Source organism: Cetorhinus maximus, chromosome 12, assembly GCF_964194155.1.
Source record: "Cetorhinus maximus chromosome 12, sCetMax3.hap1.1, whole genome shotgun sequence".
NCBI classification, from domain to species: Eukaryota; Metazoa; Chordata; class Chondrichthyes; order Lamniformes; family Cetorhinidae; genus Cetorhinus; species Cetorhinus maximus.
Window position 1 is genome coordinate 26536651 of NC_135890.1, and position 27581 is coordinate 26564231.

Sequence of the window (27581 nt, forward strand, 5' to 3'; positions counted from 1 at the left end):
CTATCCCCATCCCTCATTCCAAACCTCCCCCTCTAATTTCATGCTTTGAGATACACAAGGACAGCTACCTGTTCAGCCACAGCGTCCTCAGGGAGAAGAAAGAGAACAACACCAACGGACTGATGAAGAAGCACCGTCACTAATTCTGACATTTGAAGCCACTGGCTCAGGTACTGGAATCACCCGTAAAACAGGGTCGTGTAGAAATGGGATGTGCACGCGGTGAGTCACTGGAAATAAGTGGGTTGCAGTCAGGCCACAGGGATAGGGTAGCAGATGTGTCAGCTCATTAGAGGGTGAAGTCACAGGCATGTTCTGCTGGAGGGGACTCAGATGAGGACTGCAATGGAGAAGCACACAGGAGAGTGCTGATGATGGTGCAGGCCAAAATACTTGGTCTGCATCATCATCAGCTTGGCCTGCTTAAGGGCCTCCTGTCACTGTCGTGGAGCATGAAAGAGTCCAGATCCAAAGTGGCAGAGGGCATTGTGCAGAGCTTTGAGCCCATCCTTTCCAGCATGGAAGCGGTGGTCAACTCCACAACAGCACCAGCAGATCCAGCTGTGTTGCAACATCTGGTGTCTGTTGTCTTAGCTTCTGCTGCAGCACAGGCAGAAAGTTCAACCATCATGGCTGAATCTCAATGCTCAAAAGGGGCATGCAGGTTCTCAGGGCAGTCCAGCAATCTGTGCTCCACCATGGTTAGGTGGATTTATGGGGTCCCACCCTTGAGTGGCAGCTACACTTTGGAACACGAACTTTCTGTCCTCTATCAGGATAACAATATTTGTGCTTCCACACTGCCACATCACCAGTGTCTTTGCTGTTGCCTCTCAGTCAGCCGGCTCTGACTGCTCCCAACCATGGAGAAGTGGTGCATTCTGAAGTCGGGGCCTCAAAGCCCAGGCCTACTCGAGGTCATCCAGCAAGGACATCTGCAGTCTGCCCCCAGTGAAAGTCAGCAGCCTTCCAGCAACCAAGCGCAGACAGTGTGGTAACACGGCATAGAAACACCAGGGCACACATGGGCAGCCACATGACAGGCATGAAAGGATTACACGAGGTTGAACAGTCCATTTCTGTTTGTGTCATTGAATGTGTTCTTAGATAAAGGTGTTAATGAAAAGGATCTTATAACTGGTTCTTGTCGTAGGATTTTGGCCAAGAGGATGCTGTGACGTGGCTTCCCAGATGCAGAATGTTGGATCCATGATGGACAAGAGAGGTTTCTGGAAACTTGAGTCTGAGCAGGTGCGCCTGGACAACCCACCGAGAACAAAGGGGTCCAGGATGCCTCCTCCTCCCAGAGGTGGTGTCCAGATTCTTCCTGGCAATAACTGCACCCTATGTTTGTGATGTTATGGAGGATGCAGCAGACTACAACAAACCTGGACAACCGGTCTAGCAAGTATTGGAGAGCATCACTCAAACACATCAAAGGCATCAGAAGACTTGCTTGAGCACATCGATGCTCTTCTTCCTGATTTTCATGGTAGCTCCATGGTCCTCACTATATGCATGTGGTCCGCTGGTGGAGGGTCACGCCGCATGTACGGAGGTAACCGGTGTTCAGTCAATGACACCCTGCACCATTGGCAATCCTGCTATTCTGCTAAGGTAATTTGCCTGCTCATCCTGTTTCTTCCTGCAGAGGTAGAAAACAGTGTATTTGGTTCTCCTAGCATAGATCACTTCTGTCACATCTCGGGTGCATCAGTGGATGGTATACCAGGACATATTAGAAATGTTGCTGCTCCCACAAATGCATAAAGGTTCATGTCATTATGACTTTTATGGCTCCAGGTCAGGTTGAAGGAGGCAGAGAACTGTGCCACCTCACTGCTGAGCCAGAAGCACATTAGGCATTGCCCAAATGTCAGGTGGTGGTAGGAGAAATGCTCTTTGAAAAGCTGTGGTGGTTAGGGCCATCTGTGGAGAGCCCTCCGCCTCATTCCTCACAGAGCATCTCCTCTCTGTAGCCTTCACTTAATTTGGTCATGTTGCAGCCCCCGATACACAGCATGGGTGCCACGTGGGCCATGCCAGAAGCTGGTGATATCTAAGGCCTTCAAGGCTTCTGCAATTCCTGCACCAGCGGCCCTATGCAGCCCCATTTTGTAGCTACACTGTTTAAAGAAACAATCTTTTATGCCTGTACTTCATTTGTGTCTGGAAAATATATTAGTTCAAAGGAATGAAAAATAGAATGAAATATGGCTAATCTCAAATGATAGTGTTTACATTTTCAAGATTTCTTTGGTATCTGGTAAAGATCCAAAACCACAAAAACACCATCTAAACTGTTTAAGGCTTTAGAGTTGGGTATTCTGAAATGTTCTCAACAGAAGTTTTAATGTTTAAAATGCATAGGAAGTCTAGGTGATGTACCTTACATGTTGATAGAAATGAAAAATCTATTTAAAAAATTTGCACACGGCACTTCCAAATCAAAAATAACGGGCACTGTGTCATGCTACTTTTCTTTTTTAAAGAATTACATCTGATTAGTTGCAAAGGCCACAACTAGCTATACTATGAATCATAATGGATTTCTTCAGAAGAAAATTTGGTCTTCAACAGATGAAAATTTGGTTGAATAATGATTACAGCAGCCATTTTTCGAAAGGACTTTTTGAAAGGACAGGCAGGAAGGAAAGGGTGGTGGGGTAGCTTTGTTAGTACGAGATTGAATAAGTCCGATAGGAAGAAATAATCTTGGATCGGAAGATGTGGAATCCATATGGGTGGAGGTGAGAAATGACGAGGGGAAGAAGACACTGGTGGGAGTAGTCTACAGGCCTCCTAACAGTAGCTATACTGTAGGACAGAGAATAAATCAAGAGATAATTAGGGCATGTAAAAAAGGCAGCACATTAATCATGTGTGACTTTAATCTTCATGTAGATTGGGAAAATCAAATTGACAGAGGTAGCCACCAGCAAGAATTCATAGTGTGTATTCGGGGCAGTTTCCTAGAACAATGTGTTGTGGATCCAACCAGGCATCAGGCTATTTTGGATCTGGTAATGTGTAATGAGGCAGGTTTAATAAATTATCTCAGAGTAAAAGAGTAAAACAGTGACCATAACATGGTAGAATTTAGCATTCAGTTTATTAATGAGAAAATTGGGTTGGAAACAACTGTGCTAAACTTAAATAAGGGTAATTACAAAGGAATGGGGGCAGAGTTGGCTCGAGTGGATTGGGAAAGGAGTTTAGCAGAAAAAAAGTTGATGAACAATGGCATACGCTTAAGAAAATAGATCATAACTCACAACAAAGATATATCCCAGTGAGGAAGAAGGATTCTAGGAAGGGGATAAACCAACCATGATTAATCAAGAAAGTTAAGGATAGTATTAAATTGAAAGAAAAATCATACAGTATGGCTAAGGTTAGTGGTAAGCCAGAGGATTGGGAAAGTTTTAAAACCAACAAAAGATGACAAAAAAATAATAAAGAGGGAGAAAATAAACTTCGAGGGTAAACTAGCAAGTAATATAAAAACGGGCAGTAAGAGTTTCTTTAATTATATAAAAAGGAAGAGAGGCCAAAGTGAACATGGGCCTCTTAGAGAATGAGGCTAGGGAAATAATTATGGGGAACCAGGAAATGGCCGAGAAGTTGAATAAATACTTTGCATCAGTCTTCACGGTAGAAGACACTAACAGCATTTCAAAAATACTAAATAATCAAGGGGCAAAAGTGGGGGAGGAAATAAATACAATAACTATTCACTAGAGAAAAAGTACTAGGAAAACTAATGGGGCTGAAGGCCGATAAGTCCCCTGGACCTGATGGGTTGCATCCAAGGATATTAAAGGAAGTAGCTACAGAGATAGTGGATGCACTGGTAGTAATCTTCCAAGAATTCTTAGATTCTGAAAAAGTCCCAGAGGATTGGAGGGCGGCCAATGTAACACCCTTATTCAAAAAGGGAGACAAAAAACAGGTAACTATAGGCCAGCTAGTTTAATATCCGTCATTGGGAAAATGTTAGAGTCTGTTGTAAAGGATGTAATAACAGAGCATTTAGAAATGCATAATTTAATCAAGCAGAGTCAGCATGGCTTCATGAAGGGGAAACCATGCCTGACAAGTTTATTAGAATACTTTGATGATGTAACAAGCAGGATAGATAAAAGGGGAACCAGTAGGTGTAACATATTTGGATTTCCAAAAGGTGTTTGCTAAGGTACGGCACATAAGGCTACTTAATAAGATAAGAGCCCATGGGGGTAGTACATTAGCATGGACAAAAGATTGACTAACTAATAGAAGACAGAATTGAGATAAGGGGGTCATTTTCAGGATGGTAACCTGTAACTAGTGAAGTGCCACAGGGATCAGTGCTGGGGCCACAATTATTTACAATATATATTAATGACTTCGATGAGAGAAGTGAATGTACTAATCATCAAGTTTACGGATGACACAAAAATAGGTGGGAAGGCAAGTGGTGAGGAAAACCAAGTCTACAGAGGGATATAGACAGGTTAAGTGAGTGGGCAAAGCTTGGCAGATGGAATATAATGTGGGAAAATGTGAGGTTACGCATTTTGGCAGGAAGAATATAGAGAAACTGAATATTATTTACATGGAGAAAGACTGCAGAAAGCTACAGCACAGAGGGATTTGGAAGTCCTCATACATGAATCCCAAAAAGCTAACATACAAGTTCAGCAGGTACTAGGGAAGGCAAATGGATGTTGACCTTTATTTCAAAAGGAACGGAGTATAAAAATAGGGAAGTCTTGCTAAAATTATACAAGGCATTAGTTAGGCCACACCTAGAATACTGTGAATAGTTTTGGTCCCCTTATCTAAGGAAAGATATACTGGCATTGGAGGCAATCCAGAGAAGGTTCACCAGGTTGATCCCGGCTATGAAGGGATTTTCTTACGAGGAAAGGTTGAGTAGGTTGGGCCTGGACTCATTGAAGTTTAGGAAAATGAGAGGCGACCTTTTGAAATAAATATGATTCTTAGGGGGCTTGACAGGGCAGATGCTGAGAGGTTGTTTCCTCTTGTGGGAAAGTCTAGGACCAGAAGGCATAATCTCAGAGTAAGGGGTTGCCCATTTAAGACAGAGGTGAGGAGGAATTTCTTCTCTCAGTGGATAGTGAATCTGTGGAATTCATTACCGCAGAGGGCTGTAGAGGCTGGGTTGTTAAGTATATTCAAGGCTGAAATAGGCAGATTTCTAATCAGTAAGGGAATCAAGGGTTATAGGGAAAAGGCAAGAAAGTAGAGTTGAGGATTATCAGATCAGCCAGACTCGATGGGCCAAATGGCCTACTTCTGCTCCTACATTTGAGAATTTGAGTAAAATATTTTAAAAAACGGTCCCCAGGAACCTAATAGGTTTAATCAGGGATTCTCAAAGTATGCACCGTACCTCTGGAGACACGCATTTTGCCCACGAGAGGCGCAAGTATAAATAACTAACAAAGTATTCCAAATTGCATTTTTCTTATGTATCACAATGTGAGCTTTTAAACAGTATTTTTAAGGATCTGTGTTAATGGGAAATGCTGGACTAAAAACCGCAACTCGAGTGACCCATGAATAATGGAAATTTTTTTTCTTGGAAGTGGCCCTCAATTTCATGCACGACCAAAATGACATATCTTGGTCACTAGTCTCAAACTGTCTGCACTTTGGATTAAAGCAAGTGGGAGCAGTGCACTAGGGCTAACGCCACATATCAAACTCTGTCCTACATAAACTTCCGATAAAGCATTAAAAAGACCTTCAACAATGGTCTTCTTGAGAAACTGAAGCTGTCACAATTTTCCCTCAGAAAGTAGGAGAATGTTGCAATGCTCTGAGGATGGAACAAAATATTTAACTCTGATATTTTGTCTTGCATTGTTTTTATGAAATGTCAAATGATGAGTCATGCAAAGAGGGTAGCACTTATTTCAGTGGGACACCCCTATTCTATTGGCATTATTGCATTCTTTATCATCCTGAACCGTTTTCAACTGCACAGGAACATCCACCTCAGATCTCAATTAATATATCAGGTCTGAATGGTAAACATATAGGTGAACCACAAAAAAAAGACAGTTTGTACTTGCACAGGGTATAAAATGATGGGAGGTAACATTCTGCATAACTAAAGGATAGCATTTTCACTATGAAGTTATATCTATACAAAAAAGTGCATGCAAATTCAATGGGCTAAGCTTTTAACATTTGGGCCTGTTCACAGCGGGGAGACGAACAACAGGCCAGGAACCCGTAGTTTGCAGAAGGCTGAGCTGGCGCAGCTGATCCAATGTTGGTCTTTTGAGAGGGGTGGCAGCAAAGGTATGGGAAGTGCTCAACATATTCTTGAGTCTCTCCTTCTCAAAATATATTGGAATATGGAATATTTGATTCATCAGGTATGGGTTGAGATGAGTTCTGTTTTGGAAACGCTCAAAGCCAAGGCGAGTCTCTTGTATGCAGAGTTAAGAAATTGAGAGTGGGTTGCAAACCTGTTGCAGAGTGGCCAAAGGCACTGCAGGTATCTGCAAACTATAGATGCACGTCTATGGTGGTCAGTCTAGTTTTGGCACGGAGACAATTTGAGGTTAAAGTTTTCCATCTGGGTGGTATTTAATACTGACACCAGAGGGCAGTTGATCTTTGATGAGGTGAACTGCCACTGTCAAGTAGATTGTAAATAGTGTGTGGACTATCACACAGCCTTGCTTGACACCAGTCTGGATTTTAAAGGAGTCTGTTTCAGATCTCTCAATCAGAGTGTTGCAGTCATATCACAATGAAGCAGTTGGATGGCTGCGATAAAGTTTCTTGGGCATCCAAATCTCTGGAGCACAATCCACAAAGCTTCGCGATTTATCGAGTCAAATGCTTTGGTCAGGTCGATAAACAATGAAGAAATCCTGATGTTGGTCTTGACATAATTCTTGAATTTATCTGGCAATAATAAGCTTGTTATGGACAAAGAAATAGAGAAGTTGCAAAAAAATGTTTTGGATTGGGGTAGAGCAGATTTTAGTAGAATAAGGCAGCATCTGGCCAAGGTCGACTGGGAAAAGCTATTTGTGGGGAAAACTACAGAGGAGCAGTGGGGGGTGTTCAAAAAGGAAATGGGGAGGGTACAGGCTCAACATATTCCCTCTAGGGTGATAGGAAGGAGTAACAGGCTCAACAAGCAGGTACAAGGGAAGCAAATCAGCGGAGGCTTTAGTGGAGTACAGAAAGTGCAGGATGGAGCTTAAGAAAGCAATTAACAAAAAGATATTCTATAAGTATATCAATGGGAAGAGGATAACCAGTGAAAGAGTAGGGCCCATTAGGGACCAATCTATGGGTGGAGCCAGAGGACATTGGTAGTTTTGAACAAATACTTCACATCCATTTTCACCCAAGAGAATGAGGATAAAGGTATGGAACTCGGGGAGACTATGAGGCTCTTGAGCAAACTGATATAGGGAGTGACAAGGTATTGGAGGTGTTGGCAGACTTAAAAGTGGACAAATCTCCAGGTCCGGATGATTTGTGTCCCAGACTGCTGAGGGAGGCAAGAGAGGAGATCGCAGGGGCTCTGACCCAAATTTTTAATTCCTCTCTGGCCACGGATGAGGTGCCAGAGGACTGGAGAACAGCTAATGTGGTTCCGCTATTTAAGAAGAGTTGTAGAGATAAGCCAGGGAACTACAGACTAGTGAGTCTCACGTCAGTTGTAGGGAAACTATTGGAGAAAACTCTGAAGGAGAGAATCTATCTCCGCTTGGAGAGGCGAAGTTTGATCAGGGATAGTCAGCATGGTTTTGTCAGAGGGAGGTCATGCCTAACAAATTTGATTGAATTTTTTGAGGTGACGACCAAGTGTATAGTTGAGGGTAGTGCAGTTGATGTAGTTTATATGGATTTCAGCAAAGCCTTTGACAAGGTCCCACATGGGAGTCTTATAAAGAAGGCAAATGCACAAGGGAAACAGGGTAATTTGATAAGGTGGATACAAAATTGGCTTAGTTGTCGGAGGCAGAGGGTGATGACTGAAGGATGCTTTAGTGATTGGAAGCCCGTGTCCAGTGGCGTACCACAGGGATCTGTGCTGGGTCCCCTATTATTCGTCATTTATATAAACGACATAGATGACTATATGGGGGGTAGGATTAGTAAGTTTGCGGATGACACAAAGATTGACCGGGTAGTTAACAGTGAGGTTGAGTGTCTTGGGCTACAGGAAGATATAGATGGGATGGTCAAATGGGCAGATAAGTGGCAGTTGGAATTTAACCCTGAAAAGTGTGAGGTGATACACTTTGGAAGGAGTAATTTGTCAAGGAAGTATTCAATGAACGGCATGACACTAGGAAGTTCTGAGGAACAAAGGAACCTTTGCGTGTGTGTACATAGATCTCTGAAGGCGGAGGGGCATGTTAGTGGGGTGGTGAAAAAGGCATATGGGACACTTGCCTTTATCAATCGAGGCATAGATTACATAAGTAGGGAGTTGTATAGAACCTTGGTGAGACCACAGCTGAAGTACTGTGTGCAGTTCTGGTGGCCACATTATAGGAAGAATGTGATTGCACTGGAGGGGGTGCAGAGGAGATTCACCAGGATGTTGCCTGGGATGAGACATTTAAGTTATGAAGAGAGGCTGGATAGACTGTTTTCGTTGGAGCAGAGAAGACTGAAGGGCAACCTGATTGAGTTGTACATGATTATGAGGGGCATGGACAGGGTGGATAGGGAGCAGCTGTTCCCCTTAGTTGAAGGGTCAGTCACAAGGGGGGGTTCCAAGTTCAAGGTGAGGGGCAGGAGGTTTAGGGGGGGGGATGTGAGGAAAAACTTTTTACCCAGAGGGTGGTGACGGTCTGGAATGCGCTGCCTGGAGGGTGGTGGAGGTTGGTTGCCTCACGTCCTTTAAAAAGTACCTGGATGAGCACTTGGCACGACATAACATTCAAGGCTATGGGCCAAGTGCTGGTAAATGGGATTAGTTAAGTAGGTCAGGTGTTTCTCACGTATCGGTGCAGACTCGATGGGCCGAAGAGCCTCTCCCGCACTTTGTGATTCTGTGAATAACCGTGTCAGAGATTCCTCTAGAAGGTCTAAAGCCACACTGTCTCTCAGAGGATTCCCTTAGCCACAAGTAGTAGGCGATTCAGGAGAACGCATGTCAGAATTTTCCCTGCTATGGAATTTCACCAAGTTTGACATAAAGGAGCCCTAGCAAAACTGAAGTCAATGGGAATCAGGGGGAAAACTCTTCTGGGTGGAGTCACACCTACCACAAAGGAAGATGGTTATGCATGTTGGAGATCAATCATCTCAGTTCCAGGATATCACTGCAGGAGTTCCTCAGGGTAGTGTCCTATGCCCAACCATGTTCAGTTGCTTCATCAAGAACTTCCTTCTATCATAAGGTCGAGTGGGTGGACGTTTTCTGATGATTACACAATGTCCAGCACCATTTGCAACTGCACAGATACAGGTCCAAATGGAGCAAGACCTGGGCAATATCCAGGCTTGGGCTGACAAGTGGCAAGTAACATTTGTGCCACACAAGTGTCAGGCAATGACCATCGCCAACAAGAGAGAATCTAACCATCGCCCATGACATTCAATGGCATTACCATTGCTGAATCCCACAATAGCAACATCCTGGGAGTCACCATTAACCAGCGACTGAACTGGACTAGCCATAAAAACACTGTGGCTATAAGAGCAAGTCAGAGGCTTGGAATCCTGTGGTGAGAAACCTCCTGACTCCCAAAGATTGAACACCACCTAAAAGGCACAAGTCAGGATTGTGATGGAATACTCTCCACTTGTCTGGATGAGTGCACCTCCAATAACACTCAAAAAGCTCGACACCATCCAGGACAAAGCAGCCCACTTGATTGGCACCCCACCACAAACATTCACTCCCTCCACCACCGATGCACAGTGGCAGCAATATGTTCCATTTACAAGATGCACTGCAAGATCTCATCAAGACTCCTCAGACAGGACCATTCAAACCTACGATCGCTACCATCTAGGACAAGGCCTGCAGACATATGGGGGCACCATGGCCTGCAACTTCCTCTCCAATCCACACAACATCCTAACTTGGAAATATATCGCCGTTCCTTCACAGTTGCTGGTTCAAAGCCCTGGAACTTCCTCCCTAACAGCAATGTGGGTGTATCTACAACACATAAGAAATAGGAGCAGGATTAGGCCATACGGTCCCTCTAGCCTGCCCCACCATTCAATAAGATCATGACTGATCTACCCCAGGCCTCAACTCCTCTTTCATGCCAGCTCCTCATAGCCCTCAACTCCCCGATCTTCCAAAAATCTATCTATCGCCTCTTTTAATACTTTCCATGATCTAGCCTTTACAACTCTCTGGGATAGAGAATTCCAGACATTCACTACCCTCTGAGGAAAGAAATTCCTTCACATTTCGGTTTTAAATGAGTGCCCCCACATTCTGTAACTATGTCCCCTAGTTCGAGATTACCCCCTGGTAGAAACATCTTCTCAACATCTGTCAAGCCCCCTCAGAATCTTGTACGTTTCAATAAGATCACCCCTCATTCTTCTAAGCTCTAATGAATAAAGGCCTAACCTGCTTAGCCATTCTTCATAAGTCAACCCCTTCATCCAGGAATCAGCCTAGTGAATTCATTTTGAAATGCCTCCAGTGCCAGTTTATCCTTTCTTAAATATGAGAGGCAAAACTGTACATAGTACTCCAGGTACAACCTCACCAACACCCTGTACAGTTGTAATGAGACTTCCCTATTTTTAAACTCCAACCCCCTAGTAATACAGGCCAAAATTCCATTTGCCTTCTTAATTACTTGCTGCACCTGCATGAACACCCAGATCCCTCTGTGTTGCACTTTTTTGGACTCTCCCCCCATTTAAATAATAGTCTGCCTTTTGATTCTTCCTACCAAAGTGCATGACCTCACACTTTCCTACTTTAAACTCCATCTGCCAAGTTTTTGCCCACTCACTCAACCTGTCTACATCCCCTTGCAAATTCCTTATGTCCTCATCACAACATACCCTCCCCACCCCTATTTTTGTACCATCAGCAAATTTGGATACATTACACTCTGCCCCCTCCTCCAAGTCATTAATATAGATAGTAAATAATGGAGGTCCTAGAACTGATCCTTGTGGCACTCCATTAGTTACATCTTTCCAACCTGAAAAAAAGACATTAATCCCGACTCTGTCTTCTGTGTGTTAACCAATCCTCAATCCATACTAATACATTAACCCCAATATTGTGAGCTTCTATCTTGTGCAATAACCTTTTATGTGGCACCTTGTCGAATGCCTTTTGGAAATCCAAACGCACTACATCTACTGGTTTCCCTTTATAAACTTTGCTTGTTTTATTCTCAAAGAACTCTAGCAAATTTGTCAAACATGATTTCCGTTCCATAAAACCATGCTGACTCTGATTACGTTAAGCTTTTCTAAATGTCCTATTTCTTCCTTAATAATGGACGCTACCATTTTCCCAACAACAGATGTTATGCTGACTGGCCAAAAGTTTCCTGATTTTTGTCTCCCTCCCTTCTTGAACAGGGGCGTCACATTAGCGGTTTTCCAATCTGCTGGGACCCTCCCGGAATCCAGTGAGTTCTGAGTATTTCGACCAATGCCTCCACTATCGCTGCAGCCACTTCCTTTAAAACCCTTGGATGCAGGCCATCAGGTCCTGGCGACTCGTCTGCATTTAGTCCCATTAGTTTGTCAAATACTTTGTCCGTCATGATAGAGACTGTTACAAGATCTTTCCTCCCATTAGCTCCTTGCTTATCTGATAACTTTGGAATTTTTTTTTTCACGTAAGGCAGTTGAGTTTATTATCAAATTTACAGATTAACTTTCGGTTGTAAGTTAAATTCCTGAACACATGGGCTCATATTTGAAATGTTAAATGAATAACCGTTAAGATTTCCAGTGTATATTCATTTCTTCTACATGTTACTTTCATAAACCCAATTTGAAGCAATGCCTTCAACCGGGTTCATCTTCATGTCCAACATAAAACGACATCTATGACTATGTCGGGGGGTAGGATTAGTAAGTTTGCGGATGACAATGGTTGGCCGGGTGGTTAACAGTGAGGTTGAGTGTCTTGGGCTACAGGAAGATATAGATGGGATGGTCAAATGGGCAGATAAGTGGCAGATGGAATTTAACCCTGAAAAGTGTGAGGTGATACACTTTGGAAGGAGTAATTTGTCAAGGGAGTATTCCATGAACGGCATGGCACTAGGAAGTTCTGAGGAATAAAGAGACCTTGGCGTGTGTGTCCATAGATCTCTGAAGGCAGAGGGGCATGTTAGTGGGGTGGGACACTTGCCTTTATCAATAGAGGCATAGATTCTAAAAGTAGGGAGGTCATGTTGGAGTTGTATAGAACCTTGGTGAGGCCACAGCTGAAGTACTGTGTGCAGTTCTGGTGGCCACATTATAGGAAGAATGTGATTGCACTGGAGTCGGTGCAGAGGAGATTCACCAGGATGTTGCCTGGGATGAAACATTTAAGTTATGAAGAGAGGTTGGATAGACTTGGGTTGTTTTCTCGGACCAGAGAAGACGGAGGGGCGACATGATCAAGGTGTACAAGATAATGAGGGGTATGGATAGGGTGGAAAGGGAGCAGCTGTTCCCCTTAGTTGAAGGGTCAGTCACGAGGGGGCATAAGTTCAAGGTGAGGGGCAGGAGGTTTAGGGGGGACGTGAGGAAAAACTTTTTTATTCAGAGGGTAGTGACAGTCTGGAATGCGCTGCCTGGGAGGGTGGTGGAGGCGGGTTGCCTCATATCCTTTAAAAAGTACCTGGATGAGCACTTGGCACGTCATAACATTCAAGACTATGGGCCAAGTGCTGGTAAACGGGATTAGGTAGGTAGGTCAGGTGTTTCTCATGTGTCGGTGCAGACTCGATGGGCCGAAGGGCCTCTTCTGCACTGTGATTGTGATTCTCTTGATCTGCTTCACCTTCCATTCATCAGAGAAAGTGTGAGGGACATCACCATACACAAACACCCTCTGCCAGAAGACAATCAGTCCAGTAAAGCCCAATATGAAAAGGGCGGTGCCAATAACAGTTTTCCATTCATTTGATGACTTGTTCATCTCTGAAATACTTTGGTTAAAGTGAATGCGATACAGGCTCTTGAAAACAGCTGGCGCAGCAACAACGGGCTGATTGGCCTCCTTCTACACTCTAAAATTCTGATGAGTGTCCACCACTGTGAAGACCGATGCAAAATATTGTTTTTAAATTATCTACCATTTCCCTGTTCCCAGATATCAATTCTCCAGTCACATACTCCAAGGGTCCCACGCTTATTTTCGCCACTCTCTTTTTATATACCCGTAGAAGCTCTTGCTGTTTGTTTTTATATTTCTTGCCAATTTACTTTCTGAATCAATTTTCTCCCTCTTTATTAACTTTTTAGTCATCCGCTGCTTGTTCCTAAAAAATTCCCAATCTTCTGTCCTACCACTAGTTTTCACCACTTTGTATGCCTTAGTTTTTGATTGGATACTCTCCTTGACCATCTTTGTTACCCACGGGTGGTTCATCCTTCTCATTGAATCCTTCTTTTTGACCTGGATAAATTTTTGCTCTGCATTATGAAATATCTGCTTAAATGTCTGCCACTGCACATCCACTGACCTTCCCTTTAGTCTATTTTCCCAGCCCACTGTAGACAACTCTTTCTTCATACCTCTATAATTGCCCTTATTTAAGTTGAGGACACTGGTTTGAGATCTGAGTTGCTCACCCTCAAACTGAATTTGAAATTCTACCATGTTGTGTTTGCTACCCCCTAGAGGATCCTTAACTACGATATCTTTTATTAATCCCACCTCATTACACATTACTAGATTTAAAATAGCCTGTTCCCAGGTAGGTTCTGCAACATATTGCTCTAAGAAACAATCCCTGATGCACTCTACAAATTCGTCTTCCATGTTACCCCTGCCAATCTGATTTGTCCAGCTAATATGCAGATTAAAATCACCCATGACAATTGTAGCGCCCTTCTTACACGCCTGCATTATTTCCTGATTTATACTTTGTCCTACAGTGAGGCAACTCTTTGGATGCCTCTAGGCGACTCCCACCCGTGACTTACCTTTGCTATTCCTTATTTCCACCCAAACTGATTCCACATCACGATCTACTGCACCTATATCACTACTCACCACTGCACTGATGCCTTCCTTTATTAACAAAGCTACCCCACCTCCCTTTCCTTTTTGCCTATTTACCCAGAATGTCAAATACCCTTGAATATTCAGTTCCTAGTCTTGGTCACCCTGCAACCACATCTCTGTAATAGCTAAATAGCTATCAAGTCATATTCATTTATTTCTATTTGCGCCGTCAACTCATCTATCTTGTTACTAATGCTGTGTGCATTCAAATAAAGAGTCTTAAGTTTTAACTTTTTAACCATTATTACTCATTCTGGTTCTAATTTCTGCTGCACTCTTCTGCTTATATTTTCTGCCTCTTCCTGTCACACTTTGACTATCGTTCACCTCTTCAATACCCTGCACCTCTGCTCTTTTGTTTCTTTTTGATTTTTTAAACTTCCCTTCAATTGAACCCTCCCCCTCACTAATTAGTTTAAAATTTTATCTACAACCCTAGTTACACGATTCACCAGGACACTGGTCCCAGCATGGTTCAAATGAAGCCCGTCCCAACGGAACAGCTCTCTCCTTCCCCAATACTGGTGCCAGTGCCCCATGAATTGGAATCAATTTCTCCCACACCAATCTTTGAGCTACGCATTTAACTCTCTAATCTTATTTACCCTAGGCCAATTTGCACATGGCTTAGGTAGTAATCCGGAGATTATTATCTTTGTGGTTCTGTTTTTTAAACTTAGCCCCAAGCTGCTCGTAGTTTCTCAGCAGAACCTCTTTCCGAGTCCTACCTATGTCATTTGTACCTACGTAGACCACGACAACTGGATCCTTCCCCTCCCACTCCAAGTTCCTCTCTCGCCAAGAAGAGATGTCCTTAACTTTGGCACCAGGAAGATTCCAACAGTTCAAGGCAGCAGCTCACTATCACCTTGTCAATGGCAATTAGGGATGGGCTATAAATGCTGGCCTAGCCAGCGACACCCTCATCCCATTAACAAATATTTTAAAAAAGACAAGGTGGAAATACCTCGATAATTTCATCAGCCTGATTTATCGCCGTTCTTAAAGATAGTTACAACTGTCACTTTCCTGAAGTTGGGTTGGGGGAACTTATTTTTCCTCCCAAATCCATAGGATGTGTGCATGGAGTATGGATGTGAGCAAAAGTTCACCAGCTTTGAAGACATCAGCAGGGCTGCAGGCTTTGTTGTTTTTCATCTGTTGATTGCTTATTGCAGTTCTCCCATCAATGGTCATTCACTCATGGATTCTACCACAAGGTACTGGTGCTTAAGAAGAGAGATACCACCCTATAAGCGAAGGGGCTTTTGTCCATTTAATTTTGGTGTACAGATAACCTGCTGGCTTCAAAAAGGTTTTGCATGTCATGACAGTTCGCAAGTTGTTAGATCCCTTGGGCCTTCTCTACCACCCCCTCCCCCCACCCTTGTCCTTTATTTTCCGCATTTGTTTATGGGTGTCAGTCTTGAGCTGTTGGAATGCTGCATTCTTGTCTTGCAATCTTGGCAATGAAAGCTGCTTGTTTATGTTCCAGGAGGGTGCATATTTCTGCATCGCTTTCTGCATGCTTTTGTTGAACCAGTCCTGGTGATGACAAAGCTCAAATCCAGTGCTCTGAACGCAAAAGTCTAGTACAGCTGATTTTATTTGATCCCACTGTTCCAAACAAAACGGAGTTGATGTGTGAAGATTTTGCAGATCGGTCACGAGCTAAGCTTGGAATTTCTCTCTTCGGTTAGGCTGAGACACTGATCTTCTTTCTCTTGGACTTTTGGTTCTTGTGACATCTTGGTGCTAGGATGTTCATCATCGATCAAACAAGTCAACAATCTGTCCAGCAGGCATCAGTCCTCCAGATGGTCAAGTGATACAGTCATCACTTAGGTCTTTGACTCAAACAATGACATAATCCAGGAGGTGCCAGTGCTTTGATCTAGGATGCCTACATGTGGTTTTGTATTTACCCATCTGGTGGAACAGGGCGTTTGTTATAACAAGGCTATGTTGAGCACACTTTGTCAGCAGGAGGGCACCAATTGCATTGGCTTGTCCCATGCCATTTTTCCAATGGTTCCTCTCCAGACATCAGTCACAACACCAACCCCGGCATTAAATTCTTTCAGAAGGATGATCTTTTCTTCTTTAGGAATGGCAGTGAGGATTTCATCAAGGTCAGTGTAGAACTTTTCCTTAATATCTTCATCGGAGTCAAGGGTCAGGGCATAAGTGCTGATGACAGTGCCATATTGATTATGGCCCAGCTGTAGCGTCAGGAGCCTCAATGGCAGAACTAGCGAAGGAAGACTCTGCGTCTCACTGTCTGTGAAGGTGGAAGAACGGTGCAGCAAGGTGGTCCCAGTCACCATGGTTTGACATATCACCAAAATCTGGCCACCAACCCGTTAAGATCACGTGACAATGACAGCAGCCCAAGGTCCTCATGCTAAACAAAGTTATGCATAGGCTTCTATCTGGGTCCATTTGCCAAGTCCTGTGGTGATGGAGAATTGATGACGGGAACAGGGCTGAACGCCTGGGAGACCCTAGTCAAGAATCTGCAACAGATACAGTAAGGTAATTGGACACCTGTGTTGGAACAGAGGTGTCTTTGGGCAGCAGCATTTGTGACTAAGCAGTTCTCTTCAGGGTACATTCTGCTCACCCCAAATGGGGAAGAGGCTGGAAAAGATGCCTTAAAAATAAACTATCCTACTTTCTCCTGGCTAGGGAATGACATTCTGAAGGATTACCATCAGTCTTTGTTAAAGGAAGAAATCTCTAAATTTTGCAACTTGAAATGTTAGAACACTTATGGATAATCTCAAGAGTGACCACCTGGAAAGAAGAAGAACTACAATCTTAACACATGAACTATCAAGACTCCAAATTGATACCACTGCCCTCAGTGAAGCCCGGTGTCATGGGGAGAGATAGCTGAATGAACAAGTAGGGAGATACACGTTCTATTGGAAAGGTCGATAGCAACTCTCGTGTACACGGTCTTGGTTTTGCTATCTGAAATAGGATACTGGGTGCATTGTCAGAACTCCCCAATTATACTGTGGTTGCCATGAGATGCAAGTTGTAGAAAGGGCACATGGAAGTGGAGTCTCTGCTCAAGGCATTCTCACTCTTTATTATTCCTCCTCTTCCCACACCATCCACCCCCTACCAGGCAGAGCCCCACATGTTGACTCCTGTCCTGATAACTGAGATTGTCCCTGTCCAGGCGCAGGATGGTAGTCTTTGGTGGGACCCTCGCATGCTCCAAAACCCAGAGGTCATGGCCATGAGCATCAAAGCAGTCAGAGCAGGGGAAGGAGCAGCCTACCTCTGGCTCTACTGAAGCCACAGGAGCTGCACCACCTGAAGGCACTAGAAAAAGGAAGAGAAATGCTTTGAAGTTTCATGAGGGAATAATAAAACATCACAAGCTGCTTCACAGGAATATCTTAAAACAAAATTTAGCATTTGAGCTACATAAGGCAATGTTAGGGCGGGTGCCCAAGAGTTTGGTTAAATAGGGAGGTTTTAAGAAATGTCTGAAAGGAGGCCAGGCAGGGAATTCCAGAGCTCAGAGGCTAGGTCGCACCTTCTCCAGCTCCTCCTCTTCTGGAAATGCAGAGAGTACCTCAATTTCCTTCTCCTGCAGTGCTATGTTGTGCAAGGCGTAGCAGGCCACTACCATTGCCGGTGAACACTCAAAAGCTTGTCCCTAGATCTGTTCAGCCAACTGGACACCTGAATCGTACCTTCAGCACCCGAATGACTTGTTCAAGACCACTCTTAAGTTCATGTGGCTTCAGTCACTGGTTAAGAGCTCCTCACAGGAGTCATCAGCCATGTTGACAGAAGATAGCACTCGTCTCCAAGGAGCCATCTGCTGACTCTGTTTGAAGGTGCAAAGGTCTATGGGAGATTTGACTGGTGCAGAATGAAGGTATCATGTCAGCTTCCTGGCTATCTGGCATAGACATGATAATCATCTGGTGGTTACATACTAGCAGAACCTTCGTGGTGTAGAAACTCCTTTGATCGATGAATCATGGTTGATCGGCGGACACTGTGATTGTGGGAATCCAGCCAGTGCAGCAAATTTGAGAGCCCTCTTGTTCTGGCTGGCCTCATCAGTTGCAAAGTCAGCGTAACATGGCATCGCTCACCTGCACGATGCACTTGCGAGCAGCAGATTGCAAAATCCTACAAGAGTCACCAGCTGATCCCAGGAAGGAGCGGAGACAGAGAAGTTCAGGGTTATGGTGACCTTGACCGCTCCAGCAATGCGTGCCCACCTGGCCCACTGGGCAGGGGGTCTTTTTCCAGGAGTTTTCCAGGAGATGTCAGAATCAACCCACCGTGAAAGTCTGAGTCTCCTGAGGCACTGGTGCTCAGTCGTGTCCAGAAAGCTGATCTTCTGCTAGTACACTTTGTGTGGAGGGTATTGCCTCCTGCGAGCTGATGCTGTGTTCATCCCCTCTCCCCTGTGTAGTGCGAAGTAGCTGAGGGAAAGATAGTTGCTGCTGGTGGTGCTGCTGCTGTTGTGCCTCTTGTTCCTCATCAGAGGTCCAAGGTAGAGATGCATAAACAGTTCCTATGCTGCTCAGAAGGTTGACAGCTGGAAAGTGCCATCAAGACAAAAAAAGTCAAAGGTAGCAGGAATGAGCTCCAGAGTCTTGAGCATAATCTCTAAAGCAATGAAAGCACCCTCTCAATACAAATATTGTGCGAAAAAACTTTTCACTTGGGCAAAGCGGTAGCAGTTATAGTGCCACTGTTCAACAGTTCTGTACCCTACCATCCCTCAGTTACAGACCATCACAGAATCCACTTGGTCACAATCCTGCTGATGCATGCAGCCACTCAACCACATGTTCAGCTGAGATGCATGCCACAATCATTAGAATTAGTAGTCAGCACCAAGTTTCCCTGCATCACCTCAAACAGATGTAGGTTAATTTCCCATCCTGTGTCCATTTTTGAGTGTTGCCCAATTTTGCCCCCTTAATGTTTTAATTAGCAAAGAACAAAGAGCCATGCTTCTCGATTGAAAACTGCAGCCTGCTTTGATATGCAGCTTAAATCGATCAACGTAATTTCAGTCTTTAGGGATTTCTTAACAGCAGTAGTCAAACTGCATCTTTCAAATGGATTACATTCTTGTTCACGCACAGTCATAGTCATATGTCAGCAGAAAACATCTGACATGCTCTTAACTCTCACCCTGCAAAATATATGAAATTCTTGTTCAGTTAGCATTGCAAATGCACCATGTGGTGCATGATTTTATTTTCTTTTACATGTTTACATGTAGCTGCAAGCTTTCTTTTGACTAAACATAGACTGCCAGGCAACACAATGAAAACAGTCTTTTAGTTGCACTCTGAATTAGAATAGAATCACTTTGTGATTTTTTTCCCCCAGTAATGCACTGTTATTAATTTTTCAGCATCTATGATAATGGTTTAAAAACAGGTATTAGGGCTGATTTTTCTCTGCATTATACCCCATGTACAAAAGTTTACAAAGCAGAAAACAGAAATGGTGGAGATCCTATGTGACTGAACCCTGTCCTATTTATGCTTCATGCTTGTTTCCCCTTGTGGAACAGTCTCGGACTAGAGGGCATAATCTCAGAGTAAGGGGACGCTCATTTAAAACAGAGATGAGGAGGAATTTCTTCTTTCAGAGGGTAGTCAATCTGTGGAATTCTTTACTGCAGAGTGCTGTAGAGGCTGGGTCACTAAGTATATTCAAGGTTGAGATAGGCAGATTTTTAATCAGTAAGGGAATCAAGGGTTATGTGGAAAAGGCAGGAAAGTGGAGTTGAGAAATATCAGATCAGCCATTATCTCATTGAATGGCGGAGCAGACTCGATGGGCCGAATGGCCTACTTCTGCTCCTATGTCTTATGATCTTATACTCACTTACAAAAGTGGATAAAGCATCGCATCCAGAACAGGTCTTACAAACTATTTAAACTTGAACGTTGAAAGTGGATGAGGAGCCAGAAGAACTACAAGAGGCAACAAGAGGCAACTGCATTAACTGAGAATCTTCAACGTTACCTCTAGACCCCATAAAGTCTCATGGCATCAGATCAAACATGGGCAAGGAAATCTCCTATTGATTACTAGCCACGCCCTCCCTCAGCAGATGAATCGGCTATCTCTACACTGAATACCAGTTGTAAGATCCACTGAGGGTAGCAAGGGCACAGAATGAAGTTTCACACCTAGAGTGTAAAGTCCAACACCAAGAGGGTCAGCAGCACCATTAATGACTGAGCTGGCCAAGTTGTGATGGACACTGAAGGACTTAACTGCCAAAACGTGCTTATGGCAGGTGGTGAGAACCAACACAAGGGAAAAACCTACTCGACCTTGTCCTCACCAATTTACCTGTCACAGATGTATCTGCCGATGACACACTGATATTAGCAGGCACCACACAGTCCTTGTGGAGGTGATGTCTGTGTCCACAAGGAGGACATACACATGTTGTGTGAAGGTGCAAGCATGCTAAATGGAATAGATTCAGATCAGATCTTGCAGGGTCAAAACTGAGCATCCATGGGGTGATGTGGGCCGTCAGCAGAATTGTACCACAACCATCATGCAAAAGGGACCAATCCTTCTTCAAGCATAGAAGAGCATGCCAATAGTTAGCGCAAGGTTTACTTAATAAATGAGGTACCAGGTACACCTAAAAATAGTGAAGCTGCAACACAGGACCATGTGCAAGCTAAAAAGTGGAAGCAGCATGCAACAGACAGGTCTGAGTTATCCCACAATCAACAGATCAGATCAAAGCTCTGCAGTCCTGCCGATTAAACAATTAACAGGAGGAGGCGGCTCACTAACATCTCCAGCTTGAATGAAAGCAAAGCCTAGCACATCACTGCAAAAGATAAGACTGAGGAACTTGCAACCCTCTTCAATCAAAGGGCCAAGTGAATGGCACTTGACATCCCAAGTACAGATGCCAGTCTTCTGCCAATTCAATTCGCTCCATGTGATAGAGAATTGGCTGAGCTCACTGGGTAAAGCAAGGCTATGAACCCTGATAACATCCTAGCTGTAGTGAAGACTTGTGCTCCAGAATTAGCCATGCCCCTAGGCCAAACTGTTTCAGTACAGCTACAACACTGGCATCTATCCAGCAATGTGGAAAAATCATCGAAGTATGCCCTGCACATGAAAAGCAGGTCAAATCTAATCCAGACAATAACCGTCACATCGGTCTACTGTCAACCATCAGCAAAAATGATGGAAGGTGTCAATGACAGTGCTATGAAGTGGCACTTATTCAGTGATGCTCAGTTTGGGTTCCGCCAGGACCTCTCAGCTGACCTCATTACAACATTACAGTCTTGGTCTAAACATGGACAAAAGAGCCAAATTCCAGAGTTGAAGAGAGAGCTCTTGACATCAAGGCAGCATTTGACTGAGTGTGGCATCAAGGAGCCCTAGTAAAATTGAAGTCAACGGGAATCAGGGGAAAACTCTCCAATGGCTGATCATACTTGGCACAAAGGAAGATGAGTTGTTGGAAGCCAGCCATCTCAGTTCCAGGACATCACTGCAGGAGTTCCTCAGCTGACCACTGTCAGCTGTTTCATCAATGACCTTCCCTTCAACACAAGGTCAAAAACTGGGATGTTTGCTGATGATTGCAGTGTTCAGTCTCATTCATGACTCCGCAAATGAAACAGTCAGTGCATGCATCAAGGCACAGACAATATTCAGGCTTGAGCTGATAAGTGACAAGTAACAAGTAACATTCATGCAACACAGTGCTGTGCAATGATCACCAACAACAAGAGAATCTAACCATCTCCCTTTCACATTCAATTACATTCCTATTGCTAATTGCCTGCCAACAACATCCTGGTGGTTACCAATGACCAGAAACTTAACTGAATCAGGTTTATAAACACTGTAGCTACAAGAGCAATTCAGAGGCTGGAATTCTGCAATGAGTAAATCACTAAAATGCACAAGTCAGAAGTGCTCCCCACTTACCTGGATGAGTGCAGCCCCAACAATACTCAAGAAATTCAACATCACCCAGGATAAGGCAGCCCGCTTGATTGGCACTGCATTCACTGGCGGCCTCAGAGGCAGGAGTGAGTACCATCTACAGCAGCAAATCGCCAAGGTTCCTTTGACAGCACCTTCCAAAACAGTTACCTCTACCACCTGAAGAAACAAGGGCAGCAGGCGCATGGGAACACCACCACCTGCAAGTTCCCCTCCAAGTCACACACCATCCTGACATGGAATTATAATTGCCATTCCTTTACTGTCACTACGCCAAAATCCTGGAACTCTTCCCAACAGCACTGTGGGTATTTTTTAAAATTTTCATTCATGGGAAGTGGGCATTGCTGGCTAAACCAGCATTTATTGCCCTTGAGAAGCTGGTGGTGAGCTGTGTTCTTGAATTGTTGCAGTCCATGTGGTGTAGGTACACCCAGTGTGCTGTGAGGAAGGGAGTACCAGGGTTTTGACCCAGCGACAGTGAAGGAACAGCGATATATTTCCAGGTCAGGATGGTGAGTGATTTGAAGGGGAACCTCCAGATGGTAGTGCTCCCATCTATCTGCTGCCTTTGTCCTTCTAGGTGGTGGTAGTCGTGGGTTTGGAAGGTGCTGTCTAAGGAGCCTTGGTGAATTCCTGCAGTGCATCTTATAAATGGTACCCACTGCGCGTCGGTAGTGGAGGGGCTGAATATTTGTGGATGGGGTGCCAACCAAGCAGGTTACTTTGTCCTGGACGGTGTTAAGCTTCTCGAGTGTTGTTATGAGCTGCACTCATTCAGGTAAGTGGAGAGTATTCCATCACACTCCTGACTTGTGTCTTGTAGATAGTTGACAGGCTTCGGGGAGTCAGGAGACGGGTTACTCGTCACAGGATTCCTAGCCTCTGGCTTGCTCTTGTAGCCACGGTATTTATATGGCTAGTCCAGTTCAGTTTCTGGTCAATGGTAACCCCAAGGATGTTGATAGTGGGGGACTCAGCGATGGTAATGCCACTGAATGTCAAGGGGCAATGGTTAGATTCTCTCTTGTTAGAGGTGCTCACTGCCTGGCACATGTGGCGTGAATGTTACTTGCCACTTGTCAGCCCAAGCCTGGATATTGCCCAGGTCTTGCTGCATTTGGACATGGACTGCTTATATTTACACAAGAAAATCAGTAGTTCAAGGTGGCAGTTCACAACCATGTTCTCAAAGGTAATTAGGGATGGGCAATAAATGCTCACTTTGTCAGCAATGCTCACAACCCATGCATAAATAATTTTTTAAAAACTTGGCTTCTGTAAGAATAATTCACCAAACTGGTATAGTGAAAGTCCAGATGCAAGATCCCTCAGTTAGCTTCTTCTGCTGCAGTTGTAGAAATATAAAGATGAAAATTGTTGGGAGCCGGTCTTCTTAACCCATTGACAAATATCTTCATTTAAAAAAACTGACAGCCAAGTGCTGATATACAGAAATTTGTGCCATGATTATGTGGTCTGAATAAAGTTGGTATGTAAAGGAAAAAACACTTAACATAACCTCAGTAGTGATCATTTTTGTTTCATTGCCTGCTTTCCCTTCCAATTTGCATCCCTGAAATAAAAGTGTCTACTTCTCAAATGGTGTCAGGGGATGCAAAGTTACTGTTCTATTTCTACTTGTGAGCATCCGTTTCCTGTTATTATGCAGCTTACTGAATCATAGGCATACATTGATATGTGACATTGGTGACATGGGAATCTACCTACCCCAACTTGTAAAAGGTGCTCTCCACAGATATTGTGAAGACAGAGTGCATGCAGATGCTGTTCAATAGAAGTTGTGACCAGTTGTCTGAGGCAGCCATATGTTTAAGGCAGTGCTGCGTAAGGAAGGTGTAAATTGCAAAGGTACTCCAAAGGAAAGTGCAGAGAGAGTGAAGGAATGCATTGGTAAAGAAAAGGAGTTTAGGTTATGAGCTAATTGCAGGATATAACCTTACCCATCCTGGTGAAATCAGTAACTTTTTTCCAGCACTGGGGCCACATCCTCTGAAAAGTCAAACTTTTTAATGCCTTTACCTCATTGACTTAGAGATCCTGTGGCTATACTGGGAAAAGATTAGGACCCATTTTAGCTGCACTTCCTGCAGCAAGATTTAAATAAACTATTAAAGCAGGTGGTTCTCTTTCTTCCCACAGTACTGGTTGATATCTCAGGCAATTTTACAAATAGCCAGTACATCATTAAATTGTTACAGGCCTTTAAAAAAAAAAAAAAAAAAATTTTTGGATATTTTCCAGCAAATTGACGAAACAGGAACAATGATCAAACCTTGGCTATAGAGTTTTTTTCTATGAGTTCTAATGATATTAAAACAGCAGCCTGCATATTTGGCTTGATATAACTTACACATTTATGGATACGAATCTTGCATCCCTATTGCATGACTAAATTCATCTGCCAGACCACGGCTAATTAGGAATTGTTTGTCATTCCAGAACTGTATCTGAACCACTGCTCCACAACTGCAACACATATGTTTTTGTTAAAAAACAGTAAACTCAGATAACAGGCTCTAAAGGAAATCCCCATTCCAGCCTCTTCTTGGAAACTGCAGTTTCCAACTTTTAATTATGAAAGACTCACATAACTCCTTTATGCATAATTTGCTGATCTATGGTCTTTCCATATGTGAAATAAAGTACTACAAAAAAAGCTTCTTTGTAACACAAATTAGGGTTGAATATATAAAATTCTTACCATGAATGTTTCCAAGTTCAATGTTGCCATTAGAAGACGACAGATGTGAAGATTCAGCATAAATGTACTTTGTTTTTAGTGAGCCATCAGTGGTGGAAATATTCATGCTTGTTCCCTGAAGTTTGTCAATTTCCACAATCTGGAGAAAATGCAAAGGGTTAGGATCAGCTGAAAATGCTATCCACTAGGAGCACTATCATTCCTCCCCTAGTTAAGCAAAGTCTTTATTTGGGTCTTCATTCTATTAATGTCATAAACATCTGTGCAGTGGCAGGATGGGGATACAATGCATTTGTGCTCCATTGAGCTGCTTCATGTAGTAGCAAAATGCAAACTAAAGCCTCTTATTCTGTAATGGAGTTCACAATTTTGATCAGGTTATTAGAAGGCACTGAGAAGGGAAGGTGAATCACCAGAGAGGGGCAAGAAAAATGAGAAGACGAATCAGACCAGGTTACACTTGCGAATAGAACTTTTGAACAAAATGTTATTAGAAGATGGTGTCCTGCTGTGGCTCAATTGTTAGCTCTCTCATCTCTGCAGCCATAAAGTTGTGGGTTCAAAACCCACTCCAGAGACTCAAGCACAAATTCTAGACTGACACAGAGTGAAATACTGAGAGAATGCTGCACTGTCAGGGGTGCCACCTTTCAGATAAGATGTAAAACCCAGGCCCTCCCTGCTTTCTAAGATAGACATAATGATCCCATGGCATCATTTTGAAGAGCAGGAGAGATATCCCCGGTGTCCTGGCCAATATTTATCCCTCAATCAACATCACACACTAAAAAAAAACAAATTATCAGGGCATCGTCATGCTGCTGTTTGCAGGAGTTTGCTGTGTGCAAACTGGCTGCCATTACCAGGAGTCATGAAAGGTGCTATACTAAAGCAAGTCTTTCTTAATAATCAATGGGTGAATGGAGAAAACGTTGCTCACCAAGAGCAAGCTATTAAAAAAAGTTTTATATCAATTCTCCATGTAATTACTTCCATATTCAAGCTGAAGCTAGCTTTGTTTGGGTTGTAACTCTTTTGTATATTCTTGCGTCAAGTTTGTGGTCATACTAATGGGGTCCCCAGTGTAGAACAAAACTGTCCTTTGATGGGGAAGAAGCTACCTAGTTGCATAGGCCATCCTCAATGGTGTGGTCTACATTGAACAGCCCAGCAAATATATGACGAGTGAATACAAGGACAGAGTTTTCAAATGATAGACCCCTCGAGCGGGTCACGAACCTTCGAAATCTGCAGTAAGCTTTGCTGTTGCTCGTTAACTGAATCATAGCATTAACATCCCACTTCTAGGTTTCCAGACTAGAGGAGGAGGTTGGGGTGACACACCAGATCTGTCAAAGTAAGGACCCCAGAATGGTTGACCTGGACATGGATTCCTGTGGCCACAACAACTACAGAAATAAAGAGTAGGCTGCCCTCTCGGTCTCTCACTATTATCTAGAGATCCTGCTGCAGGATCGGGGGACTTAAATGAGGTGGTGTTTCCCAAGGATGCGAGGAAGAGGGCAGCCTCTCAAATCAAGCAGGAGTGCATTGAAAGGGGCCAAGGTACAATGTTAGCATACCTCCTCTGGTACCACACCTGCATCCAGCAAGGATTGGAAAATGATGGTCAGACCTTTCACTATTTCTTTCCTGTCTTCTTTTAAAAGCCTGGGGTACATTTCATCCAGTCCTGGTGATTTATCCACTTTCAAGAATGCCACACCCTTCAATACTTCCTCCCTCCGTATGTTTATCACATCCAATACTTCACACTCCTCAATGTCTGCATCGTCCTCCTCTTTTGTGAAGACAGATGCAAAGTATTCATTAAGGACCATACCACATCTTCTGCCTCCACACATAGGTTACCTTTTTGGTCTTTTATGGGTCCTACTCTTCTTTTGTTATTCTCTTACTCTTAATGTATTGCTAAAACATCTTTGGGTTCACCTTTATTTTACTTGCCAATATTCTTTCATGCCCTCTCTTTGCTTTCCTAATTTCCTTTTGACATCTTGACATCCAGGGGGCTCTATATTTGGCCATCCCACCCTTTTTCTTTGTGGGAACATGTTTACTCTGAACCCCTTGAATCTCCCCTTTGAATGCCTCCCAGTGCTCTGATACTGATTTACCTTCAAGTAGTTGTTTCTAGTCCACTTTTGCTAAATCACAACCTAGTAAAATTGGCCTTGCCCCAATTTGGAACTTTATAACTCCTGTTCTATCTTTGTCCTTTTCCATAAAGAAGTTTAAAACCCCCACTACCATTCCTTCCACCTGCCCAGCTTCATTAACTAAAGCTACTCAGGAATTTGCCTACACATTTGCTCTTCTATCTCCCTCTGACTGTTTGGGGATCTATAGTACACTCCCAGTAATGTGACTGCCCCCTTTTTTTTGTTCCTAAAATCAATCCATATGGCCTCAATTGATGACCCTTCTAGCATATCATCCCCCCTCACAGCTGTAATTGCTTCTCTAATCAAAATTACCACCCCCTCTACCATTTTTATCCCCCTCTCTATCTCATGTGAAAACCCTTTAACCAGGAACATTGAGCTGTCATTCGTATCCCTCTTCTGTAATAACTATATCATAATACCACCACGTTTCCATCTGTGCCCTCAGCTC

General features: G+C 43.6%; 1 protein-coding gene across 8 annotated transcripts in view; it reads right to left on the reverse strand.

Annotated features, from left to right (window-relative positions):
* Window positions 1–27581, reverse strand: part of fam185a (family with sequence similarity 185 member A) — an 85509-nt gene that overhangs the window by 28853 nt on the left and 29075 nt on the right. For all 8 annotated transcript variants that reach the window (XM_078553265.1, XM_078553270.1, XM_078553268.1 and 5 more), the window contains one exon: window positions 24945–25083. In XM_078553265.1, coding sequence (XP_078409391.1) covers window positions 24945–25083 — 139 coding nt within the window. The remainder of the gene's footprint in view (window positions 1–24944; window positions 25084–27581) is intronic.